The sequence below is a fragment of the Enhydra lutris genome, unplaced genomic scaffold, assembly GCF_002288905.1.
Source record: "Enhydra lutris kenyoni isolate GAN:26980312 unplaced genomic scaffold, ASM228890v2 scaffoldscaffold8, whole genome shotgun sequence".
NCBI lineage: Eukaryota > Metazoa > Chordata > Mammalia > Carnivora > Mustelidae > Enhydra > Enhydra lutris.
The window spans coordinates 19,729,848-19,749,811 of NW_019154092.1; the positions used below are offsets into that span (position 1 = coordinate 19,729,848).

General features: G+C 38.3%; 1 protein-coding gene across 3 annotated transcripts in view; it reads left to right on the forward strand.

Moving 5' to 3' along the window:
• The first annotated feature begins 478 nt into the window (after positions 1-478).
• LOC111142595 (impact RWD domain protein) overlaps positions 479-19,964 on the forward strand; it is a 29,780-nt gene continuing 10,294 nt past the window's right edge. The window contains exons 1-7 of one of the 3 annotated variants that reach the window (XM_022495891.1): positions 479-569; positions 1,664-1,792; positions 2,983-3,035; positions 5,176-5,238; positions 14,176-14,261; positions 17,190-17,312; positions 19,484-19,581. In XM_022495891.1, coding sequence (XP_022351599.1) covers positions 534-569; positions 1,664-1,792; positions 2,983-3,035; positions 5,176-5,238; positions 14,176-14,261; positions 17,190-17,312; positions 19,484-19,581 — 588 coding nt within the window. In that variant the 5' untranslated portion in view covers positions 479-533. Of the gene's footprint in view, positions 570-1,663; positions 1,793-2,982; positions 3,036-5,175; positions 5,239-14,175; positions 14,262-17,189; positions 17,313-19,456; positions 19,582-19,964 lie in introns of all 3 variants that reach the window. The other 2 variants (XM_022495890.1, XM_022495892.1) reach the window with 2 other exon arrangements.

Sequence of the window (19,964 nt, forward strand, 5' to 3'; positions counted from 1 at the left end):
TGCCCAGACTTGACATAATCCCTTAAAACACGTTTTTAAAAACCCAAAAAACAAAACAAAACAAAACAAAACAAAAAACCCCTGCCTTGAAACGCAAAGACGAGTCTGGGCTGTAGGCTGCGGTCGAGCTCCTCCCTGGGACGTGGCGGTAAACCCGGATCCCCAACGTCTCCCGGGGACTCCGGGATACCGCGGCCACACTGGGAGAGCTGAAGCCCCCAGTCCCAGAGCTTCCAGCACACGAAGCCCTGAAGACTTCCTGCCGGCTCTCTCGCGGGACGCCTTCCCCGGGCGCCGCCTTGGTGCGGACTGAGTACCCACGCAAGACCAGGGCGGAGAGCCCCGAGTGCCTAAGGGGCCCCCTCATCGCCTGGCCTGCAACCCGGAAGCAGATGTAGGCTGCGCGACGCGGCCGGGATTGCGGTTCCGGGGCGCACCGCGCCGCAGCCCAGGCTCTGCTCGCCGCCGCAGCGCCCCGCCCCCACGCTCCGGACCTGGGCAGGCGGCGGCCGCTCGGCCGCTCCCGGGGCCACATGGCTGAGGGGGACGCAGGGAGCGACCAGAGGCAGGTGAGGGCCCGGCGGGGCGCCGACCTCCAGGCTGGGCTCGGCCTCGCCCTGCCGCCCGGGGCGCCGCCTCCACTGAGGGGCCCTCTGTCCGGGGCCGCCCCCCGGTTCCCGCCGGCCCCGTCCGGGCCGCCAGGCGCTCGGTTTCCTCCACCGCGTTTCATTTTATCTGCGCTCGTTCGCCGGTCGCCCTCCTGCCGGCCTCTCCTGAGGCTTCGGCAGGCTCGGCCTACCTCGGACGGTGTCATCGTCAACCATCAGCACGCGACTGAGCAGCACCCGGCCGGAAACAGAAATCCGGGTTCTGCTCTCTGCCCTGTTGCCGCCGGGTCACCTTGGACAAGCGACTTATCCCCGGTTTCTGCTTTTGCAAAATGGGCAATGATAACACAGACCCTGGAATTCCTTAAGGGCCCCCTAGATCTTCTTGTCTTGATGTTGAGCTTTTCCCAGCGCGTGGCTCACGTGGGACTCTTAAAGCTTTTCCTACTGGGCTGTGAGGACAAAATGAGATGATACAGCGTTGCATACTTTGCTTTCCATTTTCACCTTTAGATGCTATTATTTTATTTTATTTTTTTGACCCCAAACCAAAAGAATGACTTCTGGAATGTTTTTAGGGTTTGATTACCGAAAAAAACCAACGAAACAACTACCCAGTCCTGTGCCCCAGTCCAAAACAAAAAAAACAGTGAAGGAGATAACAGAGTGGGAAACTAGGGCTAGTATGTAGCAACGCTACTGGGCAGTGGGAGTGAGGATTCCCTGCTAGAAGAGGTGAAGCAGAGAATATGTCTTTCCACTTGTAAGTCCTGCTATAGAATATGGCAGTCCATATGTAATTGCCTCAATGGTGGCCCAAAGCACAGTGATGGAGTAGCAGGGCTGGTAACAGTCGTTGCAGTAGTATCTGGCCACCACAGATAGAGTAGAACACGGTGACCTGCTGCTAAGATTGTTTGGCAGTGTTTTTTTTTCAGGGATCCTTCATCCAGGCTGGTAATGTTAGGTGTGAATACTTTGTAAGGGAGGAAGGAAAACTCAGGCCTTTAGGGCATGTACATTCATTGACTTGTCTTCCCATCAACTTCTTTCAGAATGAGGAGATTGAAGCAATGGCAGCTATCTATGGCGAGGAATGGTGTGTCATTGATGACTGTGCCAAAATATTTTGTATTAGAATTAGCGACGATATAGATGACCCCAAGTGGACACTTTGCTTGCAGGTATTTTTTTCCCCTTCTCTATAGCCATCTTCCATTGACTCTACACAGTTGACTAATACTGTATTCCTCTAAATGATTATTGCAATTTCTAAATTGTCTTTTTTTGTTGTTGGCTTTTGTTAACGGTTGATTGTCTAAACATATGGGTAATTAAGTCTCTGATCACTCCCAAGACACGCTTCGGTTGATAGTCTCAATCTTTCCTATCCCAGTTATTTTAATTAAGTGTTCTTTTTTTTTTTTTTTTTAAGATTTTATTTATTCACCTGACAGAAAGAGAGCACAAGTCAGGGGAGTGGCAGGCAGAGGGAGAGGAAGAAGCAGGCTCCCTGCAGAGCAGGGGAAGCCCCATATGGGACTCAATTCCAGGACTTAAGGACCACGACCCGAGCCGAAGGCAGTGGCTCAACCACCTGAGCCACCCAGGTGCCCCTAATTAAGTATTCTTAGTGTACCAGTGACAGGCTTGAGTTTCATTTCCTTTCATTGTCCTGTCCTTTTAATAGGAGAGGGTCTAAACCTGGAGAGATGGCTAGCACTTAAGAAGAATAGGTTAGTAATTTAAAAGGCTTCGTAAAGTAGGTATTTATTTCTTTATTAACTGAGAATCAGTTGTGGTTAAGATAAATAAGTGACAAAATGAGTGTGGCTTTCTGTATTAGTGTTTATTCTGTGATGACTGCATATACTTTCAACATAAAAGTTCCTGTCAGTGCTTGTTTTTATAATAATACTGATTTGAGAATAAATGTATATGGGTCTCTATAAAGTGTTAGCTATTTAATGTGTTTAACAGTATTTAATAGGATTTTGGGGAGTATTTCTTCAGAAGAATACCAGGAACATGCTCTAATGCCACTCTACTCATTTGGGGTTTGCGTATAAGGCCCCAATTTCTGTTTTCTTTTCCTTTCATCTTTCTCCTCCCCATCCTTATTTCCTAACTTTCATTGCTATTATGCTTTCTCTGCAAATAGTGTGCTCTTTCTTAAAAAGTTGACATCATTAGCAACATATTTAATGTGTAGGTATAAATATGAGGAGGGCATTCTTTCCTGAGATTGAACAAAACAATGGTTTTGTTTTTTTTAGTTTGACAAGTAACAAATTGGTCCAGTGACTAGCTTAATAAGTGTTATTTTTGAGTCATGATGAAGTATAAACAGATTTGTTTTTAAACTGCTTTACAGGTGATGCTGCCGAATGAGTACCCAGGAACAGCTCCACCTGTTTATCAACTGAAGTAAGCTATATTTCTACATTTATATTTCTTTCTTTTTTTTTTTTTAAAGATTTTATTTATTTGACAGACAGAGATCACAAGTAGGCAGAGAGGCAGGCAGAGAGAGAGAGGGGGAAGCAGGCTCCCTGCTGAGCAGAGAGCCCGATGTGGGGTTCGATCCCAGGACCGTGGGATCATGACCCGAGCCGAAGGCAGAGGCTTTAACCCACTGAGCCACCCAGGCTCCCTCTACATTTATATTTCTATTAAAAGATTGTCTTTTTATTTTTTTATTATTACTATTTTTTAAATTTATTTGACAGAGATCACAAATAGGCAGAGAGAGAGGGGGAGGCAGGCTCCCTGCTGAGCAGAGAGCCCGATGCGGGGCTCGATCCCAGGACTCTGGGATCATGACCTGAGCCGAAGGCAGAGGCTTTAACCCACTGAGCCACTCAGATGCCCCCAAAGATTGTCTTTTTAAAGATTATTTCTCTATGCTATACATTGTGTTTATATAAAATACCTTTCTTATCAAAATATGTATAGAAGGGACGCCTGGGTGGCTCAGTTGGTTGAGCAGCTGCCTTCGGCTCGGGTCATGATCCCAGTGACCTGGGATCGAGTCCCACGTCGGGCTCCTTGCTCGTCAGGGAGCCTGCTTCTCCCTCTGCCTCTGCCTGCCATTCTGTCTGCCTGTGCTCGCTCTCTCTCTGACAAATAAATAAATAAAATCTTTAAAAAAAAAAAAAATATGTATACAAATTAAGAACACCTTCAGGACTTGGTAGGTATAGAGCATTTAAATAAAAAATTAAACTATATAAAAACACATTGCAGCATGTACTTAGTATCACAGGGTTAAGATAAGAAAGAATCACAGGGTTCATAGGAATAATATAGCTACCGAATTGACTTTAGAGATAGGGAGAGAAATCTTCAGACAACCTGGTAATCTAGAGTTTCTCCTAATCTGGTTCTGCTGATCTAGCCACAGTTCCTGGACATGCCTCTGCCTAAGACTGCTTGCCTTGTGGGAATTACCCATGGTGCTTCTCCCTGCCCCTTGTTTTGGAAGAACCATCTTCTTAGCAGCCCAGGCTTAATCTTAATGAGTCATGACTTATTGATTGCAAGTAATCTTTGATCAGCTTTGGCCACTTGTCCTATTAAGATGTATAAACTTGTGTGAACAGAATCCCATTAAATCTCAATTATTGAAATCTTTACCTACCAGTGGGATAATTTCTTGTGTTTTAAAACAGCAATAAGGGGCCCTGGGTCGCTCAGTCATTAAGCGTCTGCCTTCGGCTCAGGTCATGATCCCAGGGTCCTGGGATTGAGCCGCACATTGGGCTCCCTGCTACGTGGGAAGCCTGCTTCTCCCTCTCCCACTCCCCCTGCTTGTGTTTCCTCTCTGGTTGTCTCTCTCTGTCAGATAAATACATAAAATCTTAAAAAAAAAAATTACAGAACCATTATTAATACCAAATTTTATTGCTTTTAAGAAAATACATATATTTTTATAGTCATGTGGCAGCCACTGTATTTGTTAAAGTTTTTGAGATGCTATTTTTTTAAGATTATTAAATTAATTATTTGTCAGAATGAGAGAGTGAGAGAACACAAGCAGGGGGAGCAGCAAGCAGAGGGAGAAGCAGACTTCCTACTGAGCAGGGAGCCCAATGTAGGACTCAATCCCAGGACCCTGGGATCATGACATGAGCCGAAGGCAGACGGTTAACTGGTTCAGCCACTCAGGCGCCCCTTGAGACACTATTAAGAAAAAATTGGGAACTCCTGACAGTGCAGCAAATATCGTGAATCTGGAAATTTGGTTTCTGGAACTTGTTCTCCCACTTCTGTAAATCTGGACAGGCTTATAATATCCAATGAACTCACACCTGTTTTTTAAACCATATTTTAATTGAATAATATTGGGGTTATTATCTTCATAATGTTTCCTGGAAGGACAAAATGAATTCATGCCAATGAAAGCATGCTGGAACTGTATAGATTTGTACAATATAACTAATTATCTATTTTTAATGACAATAGATAATTTTTAAAAGTTAAATAATTTATAATTTAATCAGTAATTTCTGTTTGAGATATAAACACAATCCTTGAATAGTCTTCTTTGTGTTTTATTTAATCTTAGTGCTCCTTGGCTTCAAGGGCAAGAACGTGCAGATTTATCGAATAGCCTTGAGGAAATATATATGTAAGTAACAGGTGATTAAAACAGATCCTATTTGTGATTTTATTGTGTGCTTTTGTTGGAACTATAATATGTTAAGCTTTTTGTAAACTTTTTGTTAAACTACTTTTCCATTACCAAAAAAGATGCATTTGAGAGTCCTTGAAAGTTTGCTTATATAATTTTATGTAGACATTTGATATGACTTCTACTTAGATACAAAAATATGGTAATAATTCATAACTAATAGCTATAAAAACACCAGATTGTGAAAGTTAACGCAGAGATACTGCTCATGTTTTGATATTTTCACAGGCTATGTTGAATGAAACTGGTCATAGGAGAACCTTGTGTAAGAATGAGAGTCTATTGATACACTGTATTTTTCACTCTTTCAATCAACAAATACTACATGGCAGGCACTGTACTGGGTCCTAGGTACACATAGTTAGCAAAAACAGAAATGGTTCCTGTTTCATGGCATTTAGAACTTAGTAGTGGGAGAGAGATTACTCATAACATTGTAAAATGAATGTAAAATTGCAGCCCTGATTAGTTCTGTAAAAGAAAGGGTATAAGTATGCAGTACTAATTGAGTTTGAAACTGAGTTTGAATTGGGTTTGAACTGAGTTGAATTGAATTTGAAATTGAGTTTCACACACCTGACCTAGTCTAGGAAGTCAGGGATGGCTCATTTGACTTCAGAGCTGGGTTAGTGAGGTCAAGATAACTCTGGTGAAAGTGACACCATGTGCAAAGGCTCTATGTCAAGGAGCTTCGCTCATTTCAAGACACAAAGCCTGACGGTTTGAAGTAGGAAGAAGAGGGGAGAGAAGGGAGCACGGTGAGGAAATGAACAGGTGAGGTGAACAGGGGCAGTCATGCGCAGTCTTGTAGGCCATGTTAAGGATTGTTGTCTTTGTCCTAAGACCCATGGGAAGCAGAGGTTTTTAAGTGGCCTGACACTGTGATAAAATTCTCATTTTGAAAACATTCCCTTTCTGTGTGATGAACTGATTGGATGTGTGGGGAATTGGTTAGTGGGTTAATGCAGTAGTCAAGAGAAGATGACTGCGATTTGAATTAATTATAGTGAGATAAATTAATTTAGTAAAATAAATAATGTTCTGAAATAACAGTTTACCAGGAACTGGTAAAGATTATCTTATATGTTCAAAGTGCCCACCCCGTTTGTTAGAGTGAGAGTACCCCCTTTATATCCCTGGGATCTCAGCCAGCTTTCTTTTGCTCCCAAAATAGTTAATTAAAATATGGTAAGTCTTTATGGAATTTATTCTGTTTATTCCCTCCTAGAGGAATTGTGGTCTTCCTTGAGTCCCCAGTTTCATACTTGACTCTAAAGGTAACCAAGAACTGGACGTATCAATAAAGGATGACCCCATCTAGAGATTCCTACACATATAAATATCATTTATTTCTTCAATTAAATGTTTTCTGATAACTTTCTCTAACTTAATGGTCACTCCAGCTTTTATGCCCTCAACACACTTCTTCCTCTAATCCTTTATTTATGCTCATTTACCAATTTATCTCCCCCCTTAAAGTAGAATAGGGTAAATATACTGTAACTTTGTTCACCAGTGATGTCGTAATTATACATCTTATGGTCATTTTTCAGTTCTTATCTTACTTGACCTCTGAAACTTTTGCTGGTGTTGAAGTTCCTCTTTCTTGAAAATCTGCCCTTATTTGGGTTCTATCATGTTAATCATATTCATTAGTTAGATTTTTCTCCTACCTATGCACAACGTCATATACTCAGAAATGGTTTCTGATCTGCCTTTTTTAAAATCTGAATAGCCCCCTTTTACCAAGAGATACCTTCCCATAGGACATAGTGAGCTTACTATTTTACCTAACAGGTTCAGTTGAGCTATTTGAGAGTTACGAAAGGTCAGAAATTACACTTTGTTCTACAGAAGAATATGGTTTATACTGTCTTGCTTATTAAAAGTACTTGAATAACCCCTGTCCAATGGCATTATTTTCACACACAGATAAACACTCTTCTTATATTTATTTATTTATTTATGTGTTTATGTATTTGTTTTTAAAGATTTTATTTGAGAGAGAGAACATGAGCAGCGTGAAGGGCAGAGGCAGAATTAGACTCCCTGATGAGCAGGGAGCCTGATGCAGGACTGGATCCCTGGACCCTGAGATCTTTTTTTTTTTTTTTAGTTTTTTATTTATTTTATTTAACAGAGAGAGAGAGAGATCACAAGTAGGCAGAGAGGCAAGCAGAGAGAGAGAAAGGGAAGCAGGCTCCTCTCTGAGCAGAGAGCCCGACGCGGGGCTCGATCCCAGGACCCCGAGATCATGACCTGAGTCGAAGGCAGAGACTTTAACCCACTGAGCCACCCAGGCGCCCCATGGACCCTTAGATCTTGACGTCACTTAACAGACTGAGCCACCCAGGTGCCCTAAATAAACACTCTTTTTAAAAGTTTTGTGTGACAGCTTTAATATTTTCTCCATAAATCCAGTAGGGGGCAGCAAATTGAAAAATATTATTGGTCTTTGAAAATTAAACGAGGTTAATGTATGAATATAGTTCTTAACGTTTATAGTTTCATTATATTTTAAATATTGTTACACTATCAATATTTTCATACTAGCATCATTTTATATGCCACATTTGATTTTTGCCTAGTCAAGCAGATGAACTATGGCTTGTTTCCTTTTAGGAAAAGGAAGAAGTCAGGAAACTAACAATTTTTCCAGTAAGAATTTGTTGAATATCTCCTATATGCTGACACTCTGTCAGGAGTTTGAGATTTAAAAATAAAGACAATTGCTTATCAATACAATATAATGACATAATTATTGAGAGGTTTGAACCAAGCGCTGTAGTAGCATTTTTTAGAGGTTTTAGCAATGAACTATCTCTGGGCATGTGGATGAGGTTGGAAAGGAGGGTTCCATTGTGAAGGAGACCTTCACATGGTGTTTGCCAGGTAATTGAATGAGGAGAGGTTTTCTGGTAGAAGGAACTGCATGGGCAAAATCATGTGGGTGTGAAGCAACCTGGCATCTTCAGAGTTTAGCAAATAGTTTAAGATGCCAGCTGTACAAATTAGGTAGGGACAAGAAGAAAGAACCTGCAAGCTGGGAAAGAAGTTTGGGCATTATCTTGTAGGCTCTAGGGGTTTTACACAGGGGAATGATGTAATCACATTTGTGTGACCATGTGAGAGATGGGCTGTGAGGAGTTTTGAAGGAAGGGCCACCGCAGGAAGAGCAGTCAGTAACTCAGAAGGGAGATGGTGGAGGTCTTTTTATGAAGGCAGCAAGAAGGTGGATGAAGAAAAATGGTCTGGTAGGGAAATACCGAAGACCGTAAGCTAGGATTTGGTCATTGATTACATGTAGATTAATTGGCTTATCATACCTTTTTTTTTTTTGAAGATTTTATTTATTTATTTGACAGACAGAGATCACAAGTAGGCAGAGAGGCAGGCAAAGAGAGAGGAGGAAGCAGGCTCCCTGCGGAGCAGAGAGCCTGATGCGGGACTCGATCCCAGGACCCTGGGATCATGACCTGAGCCGAAGGCAGAGGCTTTAACCCACTGAGCCACCCAGGCGCCCCATCATACCTTATTTTAATGATGTATTTTGCATGGATATTTTGAATATATGAAAATAATTATGTTAATAGAGGAAAAGGTAAATGACAGATTTTAAAATACCTAGAACATCATGATAATTGCTGTTGTTTAAGAGAAAGGGAAATGGGTTAACTTTTTTTTTTTTTTTTTTTTGTAGTACAGATTTTCTCCACTATCTAAAAATGGACTATTCCTTCAAACCCTTTCAAATGCCAGAATGGCATAAAGGAAAGAATATCCCTCACTTTCTGAATGTTCAAGTTGTAGCACTTCACTGCTATGAAAGACCTGCACTTGGTATAGTAATGGCTGTTCTCATAAAAGTGAAAATGCTCTTCAGGTTTCTTTTGGTTAGTGAAAACAGCTTCTAACGTAGGTCTTTTGTAAAAGTGCAAGGGCGTAATACAGACTTTGGGTAAGTGGGGAATACCTGTCTGTCTGTCACGTTTTTTTTATCCATTTTCTATCAGTGGCCACGTGGGCTGCTTCCATAGTTTGGCTATGTAAATAATGCTCCTATAAACATAGGAGTGCATATATTCCTCTGAATTAGTGTTTTGTATTTTTTGGGTAAATACCCAGTAGTGTGATTACTAGATCATAGGTTAGTTCTAACTACTTAAGGAACCTCTGTACTGTTTTCCACAGTGCCTACATCAGTTTGCATTCCCACCAGCATTGCAGGTGGGTTCCTTTTTCTCCACACCCTCACCAATACTTGTTTCTTGTATTGTTGGTTTTAGCCATTCTGACTTGTGAGGTAATAATCTCATTGTAGTTTTGATTTGCATTTCCCTGATGCTGAGCGATGTTGAGCATTTTTCATGTGTCTGTTGGCCATCTGGATGTCTTTGGAGAAATGTCTGTTCATGTCTTCTGCCCATTTTTAAATTAGATTATTTATTTTGGGAGTGTTGAGTTTTATGTTTCTTTTCCTTTTTTTTTTTTTTAAGATTTTATTTATTTATTAGACAGAGAGAGACAGCACAGCAGGGGGAGTGGAGAGGGAAATGCAGGGCTCGATCCCAGCACCCTGGTAGCATGATCTGAGCTGAAGACAGATGCTTACTTAACCAACTGAGCCACCCAGGCCCCCCGAGTTTTATAAATTCTTTATATATTTTGGATACTAACCCTTTATCAGATGTGTCATTTGCAAATATTTTTTCCCATTCCATAGGTTGCCTTTTAGTTTTGTTGACTGTTTCTTCTGCTGTCCAGAAGCTTTTTGTTTTGATGTAGTTACAGTAGTTTATTTTTACTTTTGTTTCCCTTGCCAGGGGAATTTTTAAAATTTTAATTCCAGTGTGGTTAACATAAAATGTTATATTAGTTTCAGACGTACAATATAATGATTCAGAGTTCCATATATTACTCAGTGTTCATGAAGTGTACTCTTAACCCCCCTCACCTATTTCATCCATCCCTCCACCCTCCTCCTCTCTAGTAACCATCTGTTTGTTCTCTACATTTGAGACTATTTTTTGATTTCTCTTTTTTTTTCACCTTGTTCATTTTATTTCTTAAATTCCATGTATGAGTGAAATCATACGGTATTTATGTTTCTCTAACTGGCTTCTTTTGCTTAGCATTATACTACCTAGATCCATTCATGTTGTTGCAAATGGCAAGATTTCATTCTTTTTTTATAGCTGAATATTCCATTGTATATGTAAGCCACATTTCCTTTATCCATTCATCTACTGATGGACAATTCTGTCACTTCCATAGTTTGGCTCTTGTAATTGATGCTGCAATAAACATAGGGATGCATATATCTGTTCAAATTAGTGTTCTCATATTCTTTGGGTAAATACCCAGTAGTGTGATTCCTGGATTATAGGGTAGTTTTATTTGTAATTTTTTGAGGAATCTCCATACTGTTTTGCACAGTGGCTGCACCAGTTTGTATTCCCAACAGAAGAATTTGTAAGGGCTACTATGAGGATATTGAGGGAAGGTTTATCAATGAGCTGTGTAAGCACAGTAAGTTATTTCTTGAGTTTGTGAATGTGTTTCTCTGTGAGGCCATCTGTGTTTGCTAATTGTTGCTCATCAGAAGTTAGGCTTCTCCAATCCCACAGAGACTGGGAGAAGGGATGCTGTCTCCCTTGATGATTATAATTCAAAAGGATGGTTCCCAGGTCCTTGAGAAAGACACTCTTAGGTTGTAAAACTGACAAGAATCTTCTAAAAAGACATCCATATATTCCAAAGGAGCAACAAAAGAATTTATGGTGACAAGTTTTCTAAAGAAAATGTACTAAGAAAGGGGAAGTCAGGGCCTAAAGTCAGGAAGTTCTACCAATCTAAGTTTGGCCAAGCTTAGTTTTGCCAAGCTAACTTTTGCCAGCCAAGGCTGGCTTGGTCAGGCTTCCAGAATCAGTTTTTGAAATAATATGACCTCTTTGAGTCTGTTTTCTCATCTATAAAATGAGGATGTTAGAATAATGTTGTTGTGAGGTTTAAAAGGCATAATCCATGTAATGTACATTAGCACCATATAACAGCAACTCCTGTTTTTGTTGTTATTAAAAGAATCATCTCGTTCAATTTTGTCATTTGAAAATGGGATGATGAGAACTCAGACAGATTGAATGATTTGTCTAAGGTCACACAACTTAGTATGTATTTTAGTGAGTAGCTTTATCCTTCAATCAACAAGTATAAATATTAGAAAATTAAAGATAAAACAATTAGAGCCACAAATAAAGACAGAGTCATGAGTAACTTGACTTCGTTTTGATCATTCTGGATTGGGTAATAATCATTTAAGTATAGTTACTCATAAAATACCTCTATGAAAATCAGTTTTTAATCCAAGTTGATCTTTCGCTTAATTTGACACAAATTTTGTTCCAGACATTTTCTATTTAGCTATTTTACTATAATTTAACTTCATAAACAAAAGCTTAACATCACACTCTGTAATGAGTCTTTTTAAAATTTTGTGCCAGTGTCCTTAGGATTCAGCAAACTTCTTCCAGGACCAGTTGGGGGTGGGGTGTGAGGCAGATAGGCACAGGAAGGAGGATTTCAGCTTTTGTCTGTTTTAGGTTGTTTCTGATTTTGTGAGAGATTTCATTACAGCAATGGCAAAAGTTTGAAAACCACCAAATCCTGGTGGATAGTTAAAATCTCAGAACGAAGAGAAAACACAGTTTCTCCTCATAAGAGCAAACACAAATATGGCAATTATAGTGACAACAAGTAAAACAAAAAAACCACCATTAGTGATAGATTTTGGGATTCCAGGGGAAAAAGTAATTTTCATTTTCCTCAGGAAACTTTCATACCCACTGCAATTTCCTTCCACTGGATTTCAGTAAGTCTTGTCAAATGCTAGGGAAGAACAAAGCATTCAGTAACTGACGTTGGGCAGAAGTGCTATTATACAGTCTTCTGCGGGAAGGCATGGGCCGGTGGAGAGGAGATTTGCAGTTGAGGTTTAATTTCTTCTTTATTATTTGGAAAAGTTACTTACTACTTGTGAAATTTCTTCCAAGATGTTTTCACAACCCCTCCAACAATAAATCTGAATTTGAATGTATATTCACAGAGGGGTGATTTTCCTGCCTTAAAGGATGGGTTGAGGATTAAGTGAGATAATAAAGTGTGTTCCACTTCTGTATAGTAGATATTCGAACTAGATAAACAGTAGGTACTAGTATTACTATTTTTGGTGATGGTGGTGGGCAGAATTCAATAGAATGAGGTTAGGAAATGGAGAGAACTATATACGAAAACATAAATTTGTAAGGCTAGCAATCACAAACACCGAGATGAGGGACTGAGGTTTCTCATTGAGTACCATACCCACAGGGCTGGTGTGGAGATAAGGCCCTTGAAGTTATGTTGAGCGAATTAAGATTTCCTTGAAAAGAAACTGCCTCTGTAAAGTAACATGAGATACTCTAAGTCTCTATTTTATAGATGAGGAAACAGACTCAGAGTTCAAGTGGCTGGCTTGCCGAAGGTCACAGCTGCTGGATAGGAGAGTAAGATGCAGTGGGCAAGCTGAGCATTGGAGTAAGTCTGCATTCACATCTGGCTCTGGGCTTCTTAACTGCTTCTAAGATTGTCTTAAATAAGTTAATTGATCTCTCCAGATCTGTTTTCTCATTTGTGCAATGGGGAAATAATACCTGCTTCATTAGATAATCATGAGCATAAAATGTGTTCACACGTATAATTAAATTTGTGCTTTGTATGTACTCAATACATTTTACTTTTCTCTGTCTATATACTCTATATCTCTTATTGAGAAGAGAGGATGGAAGTGGGAATTGTTTAAAAGAAATTTGGCTAACATTTTCAGATTTTTTACAACCTTTCCAGTTGACTTTTCCTCTCTCTAAAAATCTTAGGTTACCATAGCACATGGGAGATTGTTTAGTGCTGAGGAGTTATGGGTGAGATGAGGAAGATTTGGGGGTACAGAATTACTTGAGAACAATATTGTTTTCTTCTGTATGCTTGTTTTGAAAGTTTCCTTTGGTGGGTACTGATGAGTAGCATGATGAAGAGAGATAGTGGTTTCAAGGGGAACTTTCAGAGGAAGAAGGTAAGGTGTTGTTATGAAGTAGTATGGTGATTGTGTAAACACACATAACGGACACTTACCTAAATTAGTGTAATTCCTTAAAGAGTAGACACCTGGGACCTTTATTGCTGTTGTCATAATTTAACATGACTCTATGGATGTGAGCCACGACATATTCTTTTTCTCAGTGACCATTTGAGGTGGATTTAATTTATCCAAGATAGACATTTGGAACCCAAATGAATCAATTTGGGCAACAGAATATTTTGTCAAAAACAAAAAGTGAATATAACATTGTTAATTGTCTTTTAAGTCTTTTAAATTTGTTCTCTGAGGCAGTTCCTCCAGTGCTTTGCATTCTTCTTTGTGGAAATAATTATACCAAGTGATAAATTTCCCAGATAAGTGGTTTGAAATTGTTTAAAAAGTTTAAAAAAGTGAGCAGTGACATCAGTGCTGTAGGTATCTGCTGACAGAAACTAAATCACATTTACGTCTATCTACTTCATCCAATTCAAGTTCAGAAATTTTCTTTTCTTTCTTTGGTTACAACTCTCCAGCTTGTTTTTAAGTAAGCAATGTTAATTTTGGAGCCAGTTGGAATTTTTAATGTTATTGATAGGAACAATCTCTATTAAATACTCACCCAACAAATGTTAGTAAACCTGTTCTTGCAAGCTCTTTTTAAAATTGCGTATGATTTCTTAGATTGTAAATATGTCTGTGTTTCCTTGAATTTGAGAAGGAATTTTCTTAAATAACAGATTTTCCCCCTGAATTTTGTTTAGACAGAATATTGGTGAAAGCATTCTTTACCTGTGGGTGGAGAAAATAAGAGATGTTCTAATACAAAAATCTCAGATGACAGAACCAGGTAGGACTGAAACATGCTATTAATGCTCTTTTAACTTAATAGTAACTAAACTTCCATGTAGATATTCTAAATGAAGTTTTTAATGAAAATCTATTCTGTTTTATGGCTTATATGTGATAAAATACAAGTTTCTCTGGAAAGTTCATTTACTCATGTAATTATGGTTATTTCTTTCTATATGGTTTTAGTCTCTTTGGTTTCATCTTATACCCTTACAGACGTAGATTTTATGGTTAAGGAACTGGGTCTAAAATTTTTGCTTTCTTAGGCTTTTAAGGTAGTATGAACCATGTAACATTCTTCATGAATTATTGGAGTGTATCAATTAGATAGTAGCTTCAAATGAGTGAAGTGTTTATAGAAAAAGAACTTGGGAAAATTCACTGAACTGACATTTAGAATATAAAAATTTACTTTGAAAATATATTTTGAAATTGAGATTTTGATTTGCTCTATTATTCCTTTATTGAATCATTATATGACAATGTGGAACTATTTCATATTTCATTGTCACCACTGATAGAATTGTTTTCAATCTGAGAAAGAGATTTTTAAAAAACGAACAGATTATTTAGGACTCTCTTAGCAAAATCAGTATACACTTAAAGTTGATAGTAGTATATACTTTTTCAGAAAATTTTACTATTTTTTACTGCTTCTGTTAACATCTTAAGAGATAAGATGGTCTGTCCATGTGACAATTTTTTTTGAAGTATTTTCTTTAACTTTCGTGATTCATGTTCTGATTTTGTAGCATTTTAGGGCACTGATAGGAAAAGTAGTCTCAAAACAGAATTGATTTTGGCCAATCTACCATTCTAGAGTGTAGGATAATTGCAAATATGGAATGTATACCAGTAAAAATTTAGGACTCCCAGAAAGTTTGGGATCACACAACTCTCAGGAAATTTTAAAAATTATAGATCTTAAAAGGATATTTTTCCATTTTCCATCTATATCCTCAATATAGGTTAGCCACTCTCCAAATTTTAGAGTTATTGATTTTTGTTGTGTAATTTATAATTAGACTTCTTAGAAATTTTGTTTAGAATTTTGCTTATCAAAATTGTTTTTGTAGACTTCATACTAAAATGGAAGGTTTTTTAGTTCTGAAGAACTAATAAGGCTGCAGGCTAGTGATCAAGGTATCTCATGAGAATTTTCTGCTCCAGGGCACCCACTTGACACGTAATTTATTTTGATTTTACTGTTAATCTTCAGTACATATTTACTATTTCATAGTTTTTTTCTACTATAGAAATACTAAATTTTAAAGGATTAAATACAACTATTTATAATTTTTAAAAATTCTGAACTTATTTTAGACTTATTTTAGAGAAAAGTTGCAGAAATAGTACAAAGGACTTTTTTCTATCCCTCACTCTGCTTCCCTTAGTAACATCTTACATAACCACAGTATCATTTCCAAGAATAGGAAACTAACATTGCTATAATATTAACCAAACTAAAGAGCTTATTTGAGTTTCACTGATTTTTCTGCTAATGTCTTTTCTGCTGTTATAGGATGCTGTCCAGGATTCTACATTGCATTTAGCTGTTTTTTCCCCTTACTCTCTTCTGGTCTATAAATAATTTCTCAGTATTTCCTTGACTTTTATGACTTCTTATGACTTGACACTTGTGAAGAATATTGATTATTTTGTAGAATGTCCCTTAGTTTGGGTCTGTCCAATGTTATATCTTAGCTGGAGCAAGATTGGGCATTTTCGCAAGAATACCACAAAATGACATTGTGTCCTTCACAGTGCATATATCGAGGAACTCGTGGTATCAATATGCTTTATTATCGGTGATGTTTACCTTGATTCTTTGGTTAAGGTGGTATCTGCCAAATGTTTCCAGAGTAAAATTATGGTATTAATCAGGGCTCTCCAGAGAACCTATAGGGTGTGTGTGTGTGTGTGTGTGTGTGTGTGTGTGTGTTCATAAAGACAGGGAGGGAGGGATGCAAGAGGAGGAGGGAGAAGTTAGGACGAGAGGAGAGAGAGATTGGTTTATTTTAAGGAATGGACTCATGAGATTGTGAGGGCAGTCTGCAAGGTAGTTGGGCAGGCTGGAGACCTAGGGAAGAACTCATGTTGCAGCTCAAGTCTGAAGGCTGGCTGTCTGCTGGCAGAATTCCCTCTTCCTCTGGGGATATTAGTTCTGTTTCTGTTAAGACCTTAACTGGATGAGGCAGTCTGCTTTACTCAAAGTTAACAGATTTTGAATGTGAATTGCATCCAAGAAATACCTTTATAGAAGCATCTAGAATAGTGTTTGAGCAAATAAATACTGGGTACTGTGGCCTAGCCAAGTTGACATATAAAATTAACCATCACAGTTACCATCTTTCCTCTAAGGACCTTGAAGGAGATACTTTGAGACTATGCTAATAATATCCTATTCCTCCTTAAACTTTCACACACTAATTTTAGTATCTGTTAGTGTGTCTTGTCAACAATATTTATTACTGTGGTGTTTGCCTAATGATGAGTCACATTTTCTTCTTTACTTGGATTGCATTGGATTATGTTGTGAGGAAGAGATGTCTCTTTTTGATTACTTATTTATATCAATATGAATGCGTGTATATTATTTTATTCCATGGGGTAAAATTCCATACTATCATTATTTTGTTGCTCAAATTATTTTAGGTTTCACCTTTAGGATCTCCTTCAGGTAAACTCCTGTATTCTTTTTATAAGTTTATAGGCTCACCTCTCCTTTTTATTTTTACTCTCTGGAATCATAAGATATTCCAGGCTCATCTTTTCTTTTCTTTGCTCCAACCTTGGTGTCAGCTACTTGTCATAAAAGTCCTGATTCCTTCTATTGAAGGATGATGTTTAGAGATCAAGACCAACAAGTTTTTAAGTAGAATTCCTTACTCTCAGAGTTCGCTGATAATATCTCATATCTACATAGGCCCTGATGTAAAGAAGAAAACTGAAGAGGAAGATGTAGAATGTGAAGATGATCTCATTTTAGCATGTCAGCCAGAAACTCCTGCTAAAGCATTGGATTTTGATATCAGTGAAAATCGAACAGGTATAATGTTACTAAATAGTTTCTTTAGAAAAGAGTCAGATAGCAGTATTATGTATTGTTTTTGAAATGGTATGGAAATGTAGTAAACTCTCACATGTTAAGAAATAGTTTCTAATTTGTAGAGAATTGAGTTATTTTTTTCCTGCCCGCCGGCCATTTTGGTGTTTGCTGGGTCTGTCAGAATGGTGAGAAAGAAAGAAATTTCTCCTTCCCTCCACCCTTTTTCTTTTTGTGACTTTCTAGCGTTTTGAATTAATGATGGGAGAAACTGAAACTAAGAAAAGCTGTGTTAATGTTTTCAATTCACATCCTGTTTTTATATTTCTATTTTGAAATTTTCAGCTGTCTCCTGATGTCACAGAGTTAACTTTTAGTCTGTGCTCACAAATATAATAGTTGAAAGTGCAACCACAGAATTAAAGCTAGTAAAATGCCTTTAAGATTTTAGTTTTTGCTTAAGCAAATTTGTTCCATAATCTGGTAGTAGTCAGCTTATGAATAGATTGATGTGATAAATCAGCTCTATGTTGTGATCAGAAGGTATCTTCCATTTTAGTATCTTAAAATTTTGAATAATAGCATCAGTTTTCTCAAGTCTTTTACAAAAACATGATAGATCAGAGGAAACATTCATTCTCATTGAAGATAAGGTGTTTCCTATGCATTATACAGTAGGTTTTACTTATTTAATTAATTAATTTTCTATTTTTAAAAAGATTTTATTTATTTATTTGAGAGAAAGAGAGCATGAGCAGGGGGAGGGGCAGAAGGAGAAGTAGACTCCCCGTGGAGCAGAGGGAGAGAGAGAAGCAGAGGAACAGGGAGCCCAAAAGAGGGCTTACTCCATCCTAAAACTCTGAGATCAGCCACTGAGCCACCCAGGCACCCCTACACAGGAGCTTTTAAATAATACTATGAGATTTTAAAGTTCTTGCATGATATTTCAGGACTAGCAAGGGGATACACAGGAAGAGAAAGAGTGGGAGAGAAGACCCAGGACTCCCACTCCTGCTTTAGTCTCACATTTTATTCATTTATGTATTTGTGGATTTGGCATAAGATTTCTTTTGGGAAACAGGATCCAGTATTAAAATAAAAAGAGTAAAAATCATAATCACGATAAGCAGTATCTGGTTCCTCAGTACTGCTCTAGTATAGTGGTCACAGTTCGTTCAAGAAGAGGATGCTCTCAGAAGAAAGGCAAAAGTCCCGCATAAACTTGGTTTATTGTCCTAGTCCTGTCACAAACCAGTGTAGTGAGGTTGGACAAGCTGTTTAAAGCTGTCAAGAAGTATTTGTACATGTGTTAGTTGAAGTAGTTCATTAATTATAAGGCAAGCTGACTAGGTAAGATTCAACAGATCAGTGAATAGAAATAGAAAATAATTTCAGTTCTTTTTCCTGAATAACTTTAGATCCTAAATGAGGCAGATGTAGCAGCCAGGATGGTTGGTTAGTTTCTCAAGTGAGTGAAGAGTAAATTAGTGGTTCTTTTTTTTTTTTTTTTTTAAAGATTTTATTTATTTATTTGACAGAGATCATAAGTAGGCAGAGAGGCAGGCAGAGAGAGAGAGGAAGAGAAGCAGGCTCCCTGCCATGCAGAGAGCCCGATGTGGGGCTCCATCCCAGGACCCTGGGATCATGACCTGAGCCGAAGGCAGAGGCTTTAACCCACTGAGCCAACCAGGTGCCCCTAAATTAGTGGTTCTTAAGCTTGTTTAAGAAGCAGAATAACTCGAAATCATGATACTCCCTGCAATATCAGTTTGGTATATTCTTGATATAGTCAATCCTATGAAGTAGGAACAGTTTTATTAGTAAAAGATGTTACATTACAGCTATACAAAATAAAGTCCTAGGTTTTCCAACAATTTATGCTGTTGTAACAGCCCAGGATTTCAGTCCTAGCCCACCTCTGGGTGACCTTGGCAGGTGAAAATCATTTTTAAGTCAAGTAGTTTAATCTTATTTATAATTATTTGGAAACTTTTTGCTTAAAATGATAATTTAATTATAATAGACAACTGTTAACGGTTATAGGGGTTGATTTGCTATATAATTTATATCTCTTCCCCAGCTCCCTTCCCCACCCTCTGCCCACACCATTGTCAATTTTTCAGTATTTGAATGTGAGAATTTTAAAGATAAAATACAATTCTTTAAATTTATAGAAATAGAAGAATTACCTCCGATTGATCATGGCATTCCTATTACAGACCGAAGAAGTACTTTTCAGGCGCACTTGGCTCCAGTAGTTTGTCCCAAACAGGTAAAGTTACTGTGTCCAGCTCGTTTTGATGTTGTTTTACCAAAGTAATTCAAGTAATGGTTTTGCAATAATATCCTTATTTTTGCTATTGCTTTTAATTTTCATGTAAGATAAAAATTTTTTGCTCATTTTCCTACCCCCAAGTTACTGCGAATCATGGAAGATTTGTTTCTATTTGTCACCACTTTCAAAATTGTACCCAAATTCTAATTAGGGCTTAACCCTATCATGGATTTTCAAACAAGAAAAACCCATTGGGTGGAAAATTATGCTGCTTAATGGCTTGTTAAAAAGAATTATTTGTCTATTGTGGGAGTTCTGCAAAACCGCGTGGGTTCCATTGATGCCCAGGGAAGGGGACAGTGGACAGACTGGCTGATCAG